Below are 14,352 nucleotides of genomic sequence, written 5' to 3' on the forward strand. Positions count from 1 at the left end.
AAGAAATAATTTATATCCTGGACTGTCCACCAGAAGAAATACGAAGACAACATATGTAAAAATCAAGAACATTCCTCCATACCAGAAACAATCACAAAGTAAATATTAAAATAGTCACACACACACACCCACACAAAAAAACCATTCACAACAGAATTCTCCTGGGGGTCCAGTGGCTGGCACTCTTCGCTTCCAATGCAGAGGGCCTAAGTTCAATCCTTGGTCTGGGAAATTCTGCATGCCACCTGACGCACACAAAAATAAATGAACTTAAAAAACAAAAACATTCACAACAGCTGCAACAACCATTAGTGATTTTATTGAAGACTCATTCACAGGATTCTGACCAGCGAAACAATTGTAACATATACTCTGGGGCACCTACACAGATTTTGCCATCAGGTCCCCCAGACCCCGTCTTGAGGCTTCACAGTTGTGTGGTTTCACCCCACCAGACACTTCCTTCGAAAATGGAGCCAGGCCTCAGGCTGTCCTCAGCCACTGCTCTCCAGCAACTGATTCCAGACAAGTGGCCTCCATTCCCATTACCCGAGCAGCTCCTCTAATGCATTTCAACCGCAAAGTGGCTCTCGCCTCTTCCCTATCCCTGCTCCATCTTCATAAACTAGCAGACAGGAGTCCTCAAGGGTATAAGATCTTTCCAGATGACTTTAAAAGAAAAGAGAAGAAGCATTTGTGCTCCTATGCATCTGAGCTCCTATGGCTGCAACAACATACCTGCAGATGTGTTCTGACTAGTCACACATCAATCCATTTGTTACGCTGCAGTGCCAGAAGTTTATGACTCTGTGAAAAGTGGTGAGTCTATCTGAAGCTGGGATCAGGGCTCTTTCCACTAAGTTAAACTGGTGCTTTAGCCCATAATTATAAGAAACTATCTCAGATTCAGTGTAACCTTCAACTTTCTGAAATACTTTCTCTCACAGATTCTATGCTGACCTGTAAGACTTGAACAGGGAGAACATAAAAATAGACAAATTAAGGTGGCAATTTAAACTAAGGGAGTTAATTACTGGGAGAAAAATAGGGCATTTTTATGATCCCCAAAATAGGAGATGAGTAACCTCTCAGGGAGAAAATCCTGAGTGACAACAGCACAAAATCCTGCCACAGGCCTCACCTGTGCTTGGCACTGTGCTAGTAACATCAGGACCTGCTTCAGTGGGGCCCGGGGGAGTCAAAGCACTTTAAGTATCATTTGAAATATGCCCAGGGCCAGATTTCAGGAGCTCCTGGACTTTTGTCAGCCAGAATTTTCTAGGGAAGTGAGAGGGTTAGGTTTAAATCCAACATCAGAACTACTTCCTGTTCTAGGTAGTCCTGGGAGCAGAAATGAATCGATTTTTTGTTTTCCTTTGAGCTCTGTGCATTACTACTCGTTGAGGGTAAAAAGAGACGCTGGAGCAGATGTTCTCCAGCACTCCTCACACTCAACTTGAAGCCAAGAAGAAGATCTATTACAATCTTGAAGTACCTTTTAAGTGCTTCTAAAAGCTTTAATGCCGTTTTGGGCAAGGGACAGAAAGCCTCAGAGAAACCATAAAACACAATCCATATGGCACCATAATATTGTTTTGTGCCGGGAATTCTGCCCTTAGACAAAACCACACAGTCATGAATACATAAATAACTGCTTTCTGAGCCATCTAACAAAGACTGGGCTCTGCTGCAGAGCAGGGAACAGCAGCCTGGGGGGAAGAGTGGCAGAGCCAGCCATGGCAAGTGCTTTACCTCCCAGCGGCATTGCAGACCTCAGCTGGGGAGCGTCCACCTTGGAAAACAGCTCTTGTTAGTAATGGCCTGGTCTGCGAGGCTGTTCAGCACATACTCTGCTGACAAGTATCAGACTACACTGCCAGTATGGTCAGAAGAGCCGGTAGTATCTCCGCTTTGGGGAATCCATCACTGAAGACTCCAAGAGAAGGATTGCTATCAAGGCTCTGAGGCAGAGTTTCGGAAGTCATCTGACCTGCCATCTCTTATGATTATTTCCTGTGTGGCTGTGAAAGTTAAGGGGACGAAGCCTTCACTGTCCGCACAGAGAAGGATCCAGTGAGAGTCTGCAAAGTATAATAAATACACAGGCAATTCTAAAATAAACACACAAGCAATTCTAAATAAACATACAGGCAATTCAGGATATCCTGTCTTACTCAATAAAGAAAAATATCACAAATACAACTTTTTTGAGAGAAAGAATGTAGTAGTTGATAATCCTGAACCTGACCATCGCAAGACTTTACAGAGATGGAGGGGCCGGGTGAAACTTAGGGTCAGGTTCCATGGCAGGAATGGGATATTGACGACAGGTGACAGGTAGAGCTAAGGGACATGTATTAATGCCCGGGCTAGGCACTAAAGGGTCAGTGTCATGTATTTGAGCTTGTGTGTGCATGTGTGCATGCTGATGTTAGGGGTTGTATATGGCGTCCCTACCTTTTCTAATGCCATCTAATAGTTTCTCCAGAAACTATGCGCAGCTGGCAATAGCAACTCTATGGAGGAAACCTCTATATTTTTGAGATCCATACCATACTCAACAAGAAGGTTGAGCTGACTAGTGCCAGGCTAGAAGTGCCCAGATAATCCTAAATAGTTTGTTCTGCGGTAACCTAGGACCACTGGTGTAACACATACCTGGACTTTCTCTGGTTCTTTTGAGTCTACTGTGACCCTGTAATTTCACTTCTGAAAATCTACACTTTCCAAAAATGTATAAAATACAGAAAGGTTTTTATTAGTGTTATTGATGATAATGAAAAATTGGAAACCACTTAAATGTCAAAGAAAACAAGGCCAACTGAAATATGGTATTAAGAGTAAATACTACTCATCACAAGGAAAAATTTTTTCTATCTATATGAGATGGTGGCTGTTCACTAACTTACATGATGTATTTAAGTCAAATTGCTATGTTGTACACTTTATAGTGCTGCATGTCAACTGTATCTCAATAAAACTGGAAGGAAAAAAAATATGGTACATCCAAGATAGAATGTTAACCCAGTAAAAATTACAATTATCAAGTTGTATCATAAATGCATGTATCAAAATAGAAAAATGCTGATGCTATAATGTTTAGCAGGAAAAAAAAAAAGGAATGGAAAAAAAAAAATTTATGTTTAGTGTGTGGCTGTCCTGAAGACTGAGGCATAAGAAAACCACCATGTTCCCCATAGGATGGAACACAGGCATGAGTCAGTCCTAAGCCATCTAGGAGCGTCCTTCATGTGCGCATGTTTGCTGCATATTAAAATGACAGTTCCTAAACAGACATAGAGAAGAGACTTACAGACACGGGGAGAGGGGAGGAGAGGGTGAGATGCTCCTAAACAGACATAGAGAAGAGACTTACAGACTTGGGGAGAGGGGAGAAGAGGGTGAGATGCATGGAAAGAGTAACATGGAAACTTACATATGACATGGGGAGAGGGAAGGAGAGGGTGAGATGCATGGAAAGAGTAACATGGAAACTTACATTACCATATGTAAGATAGATAGCCAACGGGAATTTGCTGTATGGCTCAGGAAACTCAAATGGGGGCTCTGTATCAATTCAGAGGGGTGGGATGGGGAGGGAGATGGGGGGAAGGTTCACAAGGGAGGGGACATATGTATACCTATGGCTGATTCATGTTGAGGTTTGACAGAAAACAACAAAGTTCTGTAAAGCAATTATCCTTCAATTAAAAAAAAAAAAAATGACAATGCCTTTAAGAAATATTCTATGGGAATTTCCTGGTGGCCCAGTGGTTAGGATTCCAGGCTATCACTGCTGTGGCCTGGGTTCAATCCCTGGCTGGGGAACTGAAACCCCACAAGCTTCAAGGCACGGCCCCCCAAAAGAAAGAAAACAATAAGGTTCTACTGTATAGCACAGAGAACTATATTCAGTGTTCTGTGATAAACCACAATGGGAAAGAATATTTTGAAAAAAAGAATGTAGGAACTTCCCTAGCCATCCAGTGGCAAAGACTTCTACTGCAGCGGACAAGGGTTCAATCCCTAGCTGGGGAACTAAGATCTCAGATCTCATTCGGCATGTGGTGTGGCCCCAAAATTAATAAAACCAATACAACATTGTAAAGTAATTAGCCTCCAATTAAAACAAATAAATTCAAATTAAAATAAATAAATACATAAACAAATGAAAGAATGTTTGTGTGCGCACAGAGCACCCCCCTCAACACGAAAGAAATATTCTGCCATGCTTTTTACGTTTTAATGCAACTGGTATATACGAGGTCTTCTGTCATCTTCTGCAGTTGTTACATATTGCTTTGTAACTCTATTTAGTTTTTTCATGTGTGCACTCAGGTTTTTCAACTAGGTTATAAGTTCCTTAAGGGCAGAACCCATATTTTCCATGTGTTTCGGCACCTATAACAGGCCTAGATATACAATAACTATTAATAATACTTTTTAACTGTCTACTGAATCACTGAATGGTTGGTACACTTCATTTCATCACCAGTGACAGTCACAAAATTGAGGGAGGGGATGTCGGGTAGAGTCGCCTTCTGAATTTTACCTACCATGCAGCATTTCAACAAGAGAGAGGCCGAAAGTCTGTTGGACTGTGCTGAGTCTTAGCTTGCCATTGCAGAGAAGCATCATTCTTTTTTCAACAACAGGATGTACAAAATGAGATTTCTTCAAAAATAAAGATAAAAATTGTTAAACTGATTGAAGAAGCAATGGGGTTAACATTTCCTAAGAATAGAATGTACAGTTTAAAAAATTCTTATCTATTACCACTCTGAACTTCAGTGTTAAATAAGGAGCTTTTTGCTGCATTATTTTGCACAACTAAAGAATCAGACAAGCCACAACCCCAAATTTCCTTTTGCTCTGTTCCTCCCCAAGGTTATGTCTTTATCTTTAGGAATTGGTTTTTCTAGGATGAGACTAATAGCATTATAGGATGATGGATGGCAGCCTGAGAAAGATACAATCAGATGGTGAGGAAAAACTGCTCAGCTGTTTTAGAAACAGGCATACCTCAGAGATATTGCAGGTTTTGGTTCCAGGCCACTGAAATAAAGTGAGTGTCACAATAAAGTGAGCCACATGAAGTTTTTTGGTTTCCTAGTGCAATGGCACCCCACTCCAGTACTCTTGCCTGGAAAATCCCATGGACCGAGGAGCCTGGTAGGCTGCAGTCCATGGGGTCGCTAAGAGTCGGACACGACTGAGTGACTTCCCTTTCACTTTTCACTTTCATGCATTGGATGCCTGGAGAATCCCAGGGACGGGGGAGCCTGGTAGGTTGCCGTCTATGGGGTCACACAGAGTCGGACACGACTGAAGTGACTTAGCAGCAGTGGCAGCAGCAGTGCATATTCTGGGCTTCTCAGGTGGCACAGTGGTAAAGAATCTTCCTGCCAATGCAGGAGACATGGGTTCGATCCGTGGGTTGGGAAGATCCTCTGGAGGAAGAAATGGCAACCCACTCCAGTATTCTTCCCTGGAGAATCCCATGGACAGGGGAGCCTGGGGTGCTCCAGTCCATGGAGTCACAAAGAGTCACACATAACCAAGCCGTGGAGGACGCACAGTGCATATTCTGTAGTTAAGTATGCAACTGCATATGTCTAATAATGTACATACCTTAATTTTAAAATGCTTTATTGCTTAAAAAATGCTATCAACTGACAACAGATATATCTATATATCTTTAAACAAAAATATATAACTCCACAGTAATCAAATCAGTGTGGTATTGTTAAAGTTTTAGACAAAGACCAGTATTACAGTGGCTGCAGTAAGAAGTAACCAGAATTAGATCTCAGGATATGTAAGTTTATATATGAGAAATTTGGTAGATCAAGTTCAGTGGGATAAAGATGGATTTTTAATAATGTTGGTAGCGCAACTATTTATCTTTCAGAAAATTTTAATCAATGATTAAAAACATAAATGTAAAAACTAATGTTAAAACTAAAAAATAATATAAGAAAACATAGATTACTACACATCAATTTCTGTAGAAAAACCTCTTGTAAACTGGTAACTCAATAGCGAAAAATGAGCAAAAGGCAATTCACACTCAACTGACCAAAAAACAGGAGGATATACTCAAATTCATTAACAGTAGTGAATTACCAGGGGCTTCCCAGGTGGCGCAGTGGTAAAGAACCTGCCTGTCAATGCAGGGGACACAAGAGACAGGGTACGATCCCTGGGTTGGGAAGATCCTCTAGAGTAGGAAATGGCAACCCACTCCAGTATTCTCACCTGCAGAATCCCATGGACAGAGGAGCCTGGCAGGCTACAGTTCATGGGGGTCACAAAGAGTCATCCACGATTAAGCATTCATCATAGCCAATAGTAAGGGAAAAACAATTAATAAAAGTGAAATACTACTTCACATTCATCAGATTGGTGAGGATGTAAGAAAAAGGATAGTCCCATATATTGCTGATGGGCATGTGATGATTCATTGTTTAGTAAAAAGTCTTTGAAAGGCAATCTGGCAACTCTATTAAAAGTAGAAGCATATACGTATTTTATATATATATATATATACACACACACACTCTTCAAATCTGCACTTCCACTTCTGGGAACCAAGCCAATAGAAATAAAAGTATGAATATAAATAGATACATACGAGAATACTATTACAGCACTATTTGGAGTGGCTAAGAACTGAAAACAAAGTGAATGTCCATCAACAAGGGAAGAACTGAATAAACAGAATACTCTCAGCATGAAGTAAAGAATACACCATATGACCCCATGTTTGTAAAACAATGAGAAAATCACCACCCCAACACCTATATACCTATGAATTAGGCAAAGATCTGTGTAAGATTATACGAGTAGAAAGAAAAAATATGCAAGGATCCACATTAAGCTGCTAGCTAAAAGTGGATTACAGGAAGAAGCAGGGCCAAGTTCAGTGGGAAAGTATTCATGATAAAATAGATATTATATGAGCCCATTTAAATAATATTTTATGTTTGCATATACAGGCATACATAGATACATTAAAAAATTATAATGACTATAACCTTTCTTATAAATGGAAGAGAGCTTGCAACTGCATATAAGAAAAGGTCTTCTCAATGAAACAGCATGATTTAAGAATTTGTTTTCTAAACATAGATTGCCAGAATGAGTGCAAGAATTCATGTTTTCATACCATGTGCATGATAAAGTCATGGTGTATATTGCTATGTGGGCCTATCCAACCAACCTGAAAAGGTTTAACAACTTGCCTGAACATAACAGGCCCAGCTCAGTGAAGTTCAATTAGAACCCTACTGCCTCAACAATAGATTTCTCTTGCAGCACATATTGGCTACAGGAGCCAGTGGTAGCTCCCCCAGAGAAGTTACCTGGCAAGTGATGTGAACATAAGGCAGATCCTGAGAGAGTGGGTACACTGGAGAGGATTTCCTTCCATTGTGCAGAAAGTCACTGAGTTCAGAAAGATGTCGCTGCACTTCACTCAAGTTCCTAGATACAACTTCCAGTTCCTTAGACAGCTGGTACGTTTCCTTTTCCCGTTCTAAGTTAGGAGGTTCTGCGGTACTGGTGTGGGCTGGTGTGCCGTTGGGTCTGGGCGGTGTTACTGACCAGTTAACAGGCCTGGCATCTAGAGTTTCTAGGAATGTGGAGCCATCACAGATGCTGGATGCCGGACTTTCTATTTCTTTAATAAGGGTTCTTCCAGGCTGTCCACTTTGACTGCTGCTATTAGCTGTGAACAAGAGCCCTGTGCTTTGGTGACAAAAATCTGGTGAAAGATCTTCAATTAGCTTTTTTATATTTGTTTTATTTATCAGAGTACTGAAAGCAGAGTTACCACTTTGGTTTTCACTCAGTGTCACTGGAGAGTCTTCTTTCAGCATTACCTCTCTAACAATCAAACGAATCATATACTGGTCAGATTTTGAAGAAGGAAGAAATGCCGAGTCCATGGACTTTTGTCTTCCCACCAAAATTAATAGTAATTTATCTGTCAAGAAACATATGCCTTTTGGTCTTTCATTACTCTCTAACTGAATCTGCTGGATGTTTGGCATTAATAATGGAATGACAGAATAGATAAAAATTACATTAGATGTATTGGAAGCCACTGCGACTGCTTGTGCTTTAAGATTAAATGCTATTAGATCAGGAACCAGAATGCCTGGAATGATGACTTTTCTGTTGCAGGTAACCTCCTTCTCAAAGGTCAAGAGGACCAAATGTGAAGAATCCAGGCCAGTTCCTATCAAGTAGTCTTTTTTTCTTAGACAAGTAAGAGAACTACCTTCAGATTTAAATCTGTTGAAGTGGATATGAGTTAGATCCAGAGGCTCAGAATAGGATGACGACACTGGTGTTTCAGAATTTGTTTCAGAGGAAACTCGATCAGTAACTGGTAAAGCATGCAGGCAAGTGTCTTCACCACTAGGAGGAATGTCAAAAGTTCCAGAAGCACTTAACCCACAAATCTTATCCAGCGGAAGCTCAGTGGCTATAGCGACTTGTGAGTCCACAGTGGCTCTGATTGAACGCACGTAGCTGTCCACATCAAAGATGGGACAGAGGGAGCACCTGTGAAGAGTCTTCTGAGCACTGTCCCAAATGTAAGAATGTAGGCTGCTGCCTGCTGCCACCACCAGCCTCTGGCCATCCTGGGTCCAACATGCACAATGAATGAGGCCTTCAGTGCTGATGTCCACTTTGACTTGGGAACTGTCACAATGGATATTGTAGAACACGGAGACATCCCAAGCAGTCAACACAGTCAGGATGGCACTTTCTGGGTGCCACACACAGCCCTGGGGAAGGACAGGGCATGACTGTCTGATTTCACAGGGCTGAGACATCAGCCACTTGCTTGTCTCTGCAGGGCTAGGACACAGCTGCCACACGATGACACACTTCTTGTGCTGGACAGCGAGCAGAGTGGGTGTGTCAGCTGCACCAGGCGGGGCCCAGGACACCCCATACACGTGTTCAAATTGTCCAAGGACCGTTGAGTCCCCAAATTTGGCCTCTCCACTGTGAAGCTGTAAATTGGTGAGGACTACCTGAGTCCCATCAGTCCAAGCAAGGCCATGAATTGGGTGTATTGCTTGATATAATGCATTCAGTCCAGTCCTGAGAAGTTTTCCTTGTCCCAACTCCATCCTTTCTGATAAAGGTTCTCTGAAATAATCAAGAAGGAAAGTTACACCATGAAAATATAACCAGACAAATCCAGACAACTGGTTTAGCCTTTCTGTGAAATGTGAGACACGGCAAAACAGAGGAAATCAGGATGACTCGACTCTTACCGAATATGCAAAAAGACAATATCCTATAAACACACCCAGCTACTATAGGAATTTGCTGGCCAAATTAGAAGGAAAGGAAGAGAATAAACATATCCAGAATGTGCCATATGTGGTGCTAGTTCAATTCAGTTCCGTTGCTCAGTCGTGTCCAACTCTTCGACCCCATGAATCACAGCATGCCAGGCCTCCCTGTCCATCACCAACTCCTGGAGTTCACTCAAACTCATGTCTATCGAGTCGGTGATGTCATCCAGCCATCTCATCCTCTGTTGTCCCCTTCTCCTCCTGCCCCCAATCCCTCCCAGCATCAGTCTTTTCCAGTGAGTCAACTCTTCTCATGAGGTGGCCAAAGTACTGGAGTTTCAGCTTTAGCATCAGTCCTTCCAATGAACACCCAGGACTGATCTCCTTTAGAATGGACTGGATGGATCTCCTTGCAGTCCAAGGGACTCTCAAGAGTCTTCTCCAACACCACAGTTCAAAAGCATCTGGAATTCAATACAATCCATGTAATGGTCCAGTGAGGGCAGCACTATTATTCTTATGTGAGAGACAACAGAGCTGAAGCTCTAAAAGGTTAAGAAACTTGCCTTCCATATCTTATAACAAAATACTTTCCAGATAAATTAAAGATCCAAATGCAAAAAAATATGTAAAAAATATAAGAGATTTAAAAGAAAGACTTTTCACAGTACCATAAAAATACTCCAGCATGTATATGTATAAGGATTTACTATAGCATCTTTTATAAGAGAAAAATCTAAATGTACATCAATATGGAAATACATTAAAAAACACGGAAGCTCCATGAATAATGACACAGAAAAATCCTCCCCCAAAGCACTGAAATTCACAATATAACACATCTGGTAAGCTCCTATTTATGAAAAGAAATTCACCTCTCTATGTCTATAAACATGTGTTTGTATATATTTACATAAAGATGCAGAAAAAGATCAGAAATAACACATACCAAACTGTTCATAGTACATGCTGAGAAGGAGTGAGATGGGAAAAGAGAGACAGTTGAACAGTCTTTATTTTTGTATTTTTTGAAAAATTGTTTTTTAATTAGCATTTAGTCAAATAGTCCTTTGGTAATTGAAAAGTGAAACTAAACATTCAAATGTGAAAAAATAATTTATGAAAAGTTCTTGTGAGCCAGTTAAAAAGACAAAATTTTAAGTGGCTGAAGAATATCAACAGGCAATTTGGTATTACAAAACAATTATGATGATCAATAAACACATTCTAAGTGATGTTTAATCTTAGAATGTTTAATCAAAGAATTGTCTAATCATGCAGTGTCCATCTTCACCACTCATTCTCTTCTTAACCCACTCCAAACTGATTCCATTCTCACCTCTTCTGAAACAACTCCCACCATCCCACCAGTGCTACTCTCGTCACTGAATCTAATGGATATTTTTCAACCCTGCCTGGTTTACTTAGCGTCAAAGACAGAACTTGAGAAGCTGTCTTCAGACTCTAAATCCAAAGAAATATATTCTCCACCAAACTGGTAGATTTGATTTTCATTTGTCTGCATTTTTTTCTCATACCTTTTTGCTAGCTTTGTCCCTATTCTTAGAATCTTTTACCAAGACAGAAAGGTCTGTTTTACTTCTACATATGACGTCAGATTAAGTGGTTCTGCAGTAGCTTGCTAAATGGAGAAATATGTCCTCTGTCATAACTAATGAAGAAGGCTGCCATCTCAAACCCATTGGTCTTGTGTAAGATAATATATATACTTCCCTAATATCTACTTATGCACTTTTAAAAGACTCTTATTGATAAATAATGCATGATACATTTTCCTGGGCAGAGAAAATTCCTAATAGGCCAATTATAGATCAAAAGCAATTTATATGGTATGTTTTAGGCCACCCAAGTTAGTCTAATGTCATTGAGGGTGTGTGTGGCCAGGGTTAGCCCAGGGTAAGAGTTTGTGAATAAGGGAAAAACAAACTTGATAATAAAGTCACTGAAATTTTTTAGAAGAATTAATTTTAATATTTTTATCTTTAGTAACAAGAAATCTGGTAAAAAATTAGAGTTACCATATGATCCTGCAATCCCCCCCACACACCTGGGCATATAGCCAGAGAAAACTATAATTCAAAAAGATACAAGCAACACAATGTTCACTGCAGCACTAATTATATACACACACACATACATATAACTGAGTCCCTAACATGATATTGTAAATAAATCATACTTCAATAAAATTAAATTAAAAATAAAAATGAAGGAAATTTGGCCTATATTCCTCAAACACATAACAATAATTAGTCCAGGTTCTGACCACCTCCTGCTTTTAAATAGAGTAAGATAAGGAGAAATTCTCTTCACCCCAGTCTCGTCTTTTCCACAGAGCCTGTACTCTTTGAGTGTTGGCAGAATTATCTTGAGATGTCCGACTTAGACTGTATATGTCCTATGAACTGTAGCCCACCATGCTCCTCTGTCCACGGGATTTTCCAGGCAAGAGTACTGGTGTGGGTGGCCATTTCCTCCTTCAGGGCATCTTCCCAACCCAAGGACCAAACCCGTATCTCCTGCGTCTCCTGCATTGCAAGCGGATTCTTTACCTCTGAGCCACTAAGGAAGCCTGAGAGAAGTCACAGCTCCTGGTAATTTTGCATTTCTGCTCAAATATCTTTGATGAGTCTCCACAGTCTATACATATAAAAGTTATTACAAAATGGTTTAGCAAAGCATCAAAGGCCTTATATTTTCTGATACTGCTACACCTTTCCAACCTTATCTCTCTGATCATAAAGGGCCTGCTGAAGAATTTGGAATTTAGAGAAACCAGCACACATTCATGCAACATTGTGCAGAACAGACCTAAGAAACTAAGAAGTTGACAAGTTTAATAAGGGTCCATGGGCAGAAACAATTGCAACACCGCAAAGCAATTCACCTCCAGTTAAAAATTAATCAATTAAAAAAAGTAATCAATTAATTAATTTTAAAAACGCGGGACACAGATAATTTGAATGTCAGGATGAGAAAGTGAGCCAAGCTTGTAGCTATGAGATACTTTTAAGACAACTGAAATAGATTATCAAGTGGAATGAGTGCTAAGGAAGAAAGGAGAATTAAGGACAACATACAAATTTTCAGCTTGGGAAATTGATGAACCATTAATCAGAGCTACAGAAGGCAGAGCATGCTTCAGAGGTAAGAACAATGTAGTGTGCAACAAGTTTAATGTGGGCTTCCCCGGTGGCTTAGCAGTAAAGAATCTGCCTGTAATGCCGGAGACACAGGAGTTGCAGGTTCAATCCCTGGGTTGGGGGGAATTCCCCGGAGGAGGATCTGGCAACCTACTCCAGTATTCTTGCCGGGAAAATCCCATGGACAGAGGAAACTGGCAGGATACAGTCCACAGGGTCGCAAAGAGTCGGACACGATTGAAGCAATTGAGCATGCATGCACGTGCTTTATTTAAGATGTTTATAGGGTAGGATTGCACCTTAGGCAGTCAGAGGTGAGGATTTGGGAGTCACTGTTACAGAGCTCGTAGTAAAAAGATCAGAGAACCAAGACGACAAAGGTGAAAGACCTTCAGGTGTACCTCAATTATTTTGTATCTTTTAAAATATTTGCCTGAAGCTAACGGTATGTACACCTGTTAGTCTCTCCACCCTCAGATGATACGGTTTCTCAAATCAGGAACCCTGGTTCCTCTACAAAACTAAAAGCTGAATGTATTCATTCAGGACAGATAAGGCCAGAACCAGGATCTGGTGTTCAGTCTATAGCCATTTAATTCTTCTGTTTCTAATCGTTTTTAAAGACAACTCCTGGAACTTCCTTGGTGGTCCAGGGGCTAAGATTCTGCACACCCAATGCAGGGGACCCAGGTTTAGTCCCTGGTCAAGGAACTAGATCCCATGAGCTGCAACTAGGACGCAGCACAGACAAAAAAAAAAAAAAAAAAAACTAAGACAATTCATAGTGACAGTCAAGGGGCTCAGGTGAATTGGAGCACTTCCAGTAAGTTTAAAGTTATATACTCCCCAACTTGTTTTTCAAAATTTACTGTGTTTTCATTATAAAATAATTTCAAGTTCTTTACACTTATTGTTTTAAATTAATACATAAGAAAGGTCAAAAGGACCTAGAAATTCTCATATTGACTGAAGTAAGTCAGAGAAAGACAAATTCCCATATCAGTTCAGTTCACTTCAGCTGCTCAGTTGTGTCTGACTCTTGCAACCCCAAAAACCACAGCATGCCAGGCCTCCCTGTCCATCACCAACTCCTGGAGTCTACCCAAACCCATGTTCATTGAGTCGATGATGCCATCCAACCATCTTATCCTCTGTCGTCCCCTTCTCCTCCTGCCCTCAATCTTTCCCAGCATCAGGGTCTTTTCCAATGAGTCAGCTCTTCCCATCAGGTGGCCAAAGTATTGGAGTTTCAGCCTCAACGTCAGTCCTTCCAATGAACACTCAGGACTGATCTCCTTTAGAATATGACATTGCTTATATGTAAAATCTTTAAAAATGGTACAAATGAACTTATTTACAAAACAGAAATAGAGTCACAGATGTAGAAAACAAACTTGTGGTTACCAGGGAGGAAAGAGGGGGTATACGGGGAGACTGGGATTGACATACACACTGCTATATACAAAATAGATAACTAATAAGGACCTACTGTACAGTATGAGCCTTCCCTGGTGGCTCAGATGGTAAAGAATCTGCCTGCCATGCAGAAGACTCGACTTCAATCCCTGGATGGGGAAGATTTTCTGGAGAAGGAAATGTCAACCCATTCCAGTATTCTTGCCTGGGAGGCTACAGTCCATGGGGCCACAAAAGACTCCTCAAAATGTAGAAACTGAACAACTGTATAGCACAGTGACGTATTCTCAACACTCTGTAATCACTTAATTGAGAAAAGAACCTTAAAAAGGGTGGCTATATGTGTATGTATAACTGATGCACTTGCTGTATAGCAGAAACTAACAAACATTTTAAATCGACTATACTCCAATACATTTTTTTTAAAAGGTCAAAACGTAAATTCACACACA

At 40.6% G+C, this 14,352-nt stretch overlaps 1 protein-coding gene across 3 annotated transcripts in view; it reads right to left on the reverse strand.

Annotated features, from left to right (window-relative positions):
- Nucleotides 1–297: 297 nt before the first annotated feature.
- WDCP (WD repeat and coiled coil containing) overlaps nucleotides 298–14,352 on the reverse strand; it is a 30,954-nt gene continuing 16,899 nt past the window's right edge. For all 3 annotated transcript variants that reach the window (XM_086325775.1, XM_086325776.1, XM_086325777.1), the window contains 3 exons: nucleotides 7,365–9,168; nucleotides 4,557–4,674; nucleotides 298–2,081 (listed from right to left, as the gene is read on the reverse strand). In XM_086325775.1, the coding sequence (XP_086181901.1) occupies nucleotides 1,954–2,081; nucleotides 4,557–4,674; nucleotides 7,365–9,149 (2,031 nt within the window). In that variant the 5' untranslated portion in view covers nucleotides 9,150–9,168 and the 3' untranslated portion in view covers nucleotides 298–1,953. The remainder of the gene's footprint in view (nucleotides 2,082–4,556; nucleotides 4,675–7,364; nucleotides 9,169–14,352) is intronic.

The sequence above is a fragment of the Bos grunniens genome, chromosome 11, assembly GCF_055505025.1.
Source record: "Bos grunniens cultivar Pamir isolate PY7600 chromosome 11, Bosgru_T2T1.0, whole genome shotgun sequence".
NCBI lineage: Eukaryota > Metazoa > Chordata > Mammalia > Artiodactyla > Bovidae > Bos > Bos grunniens.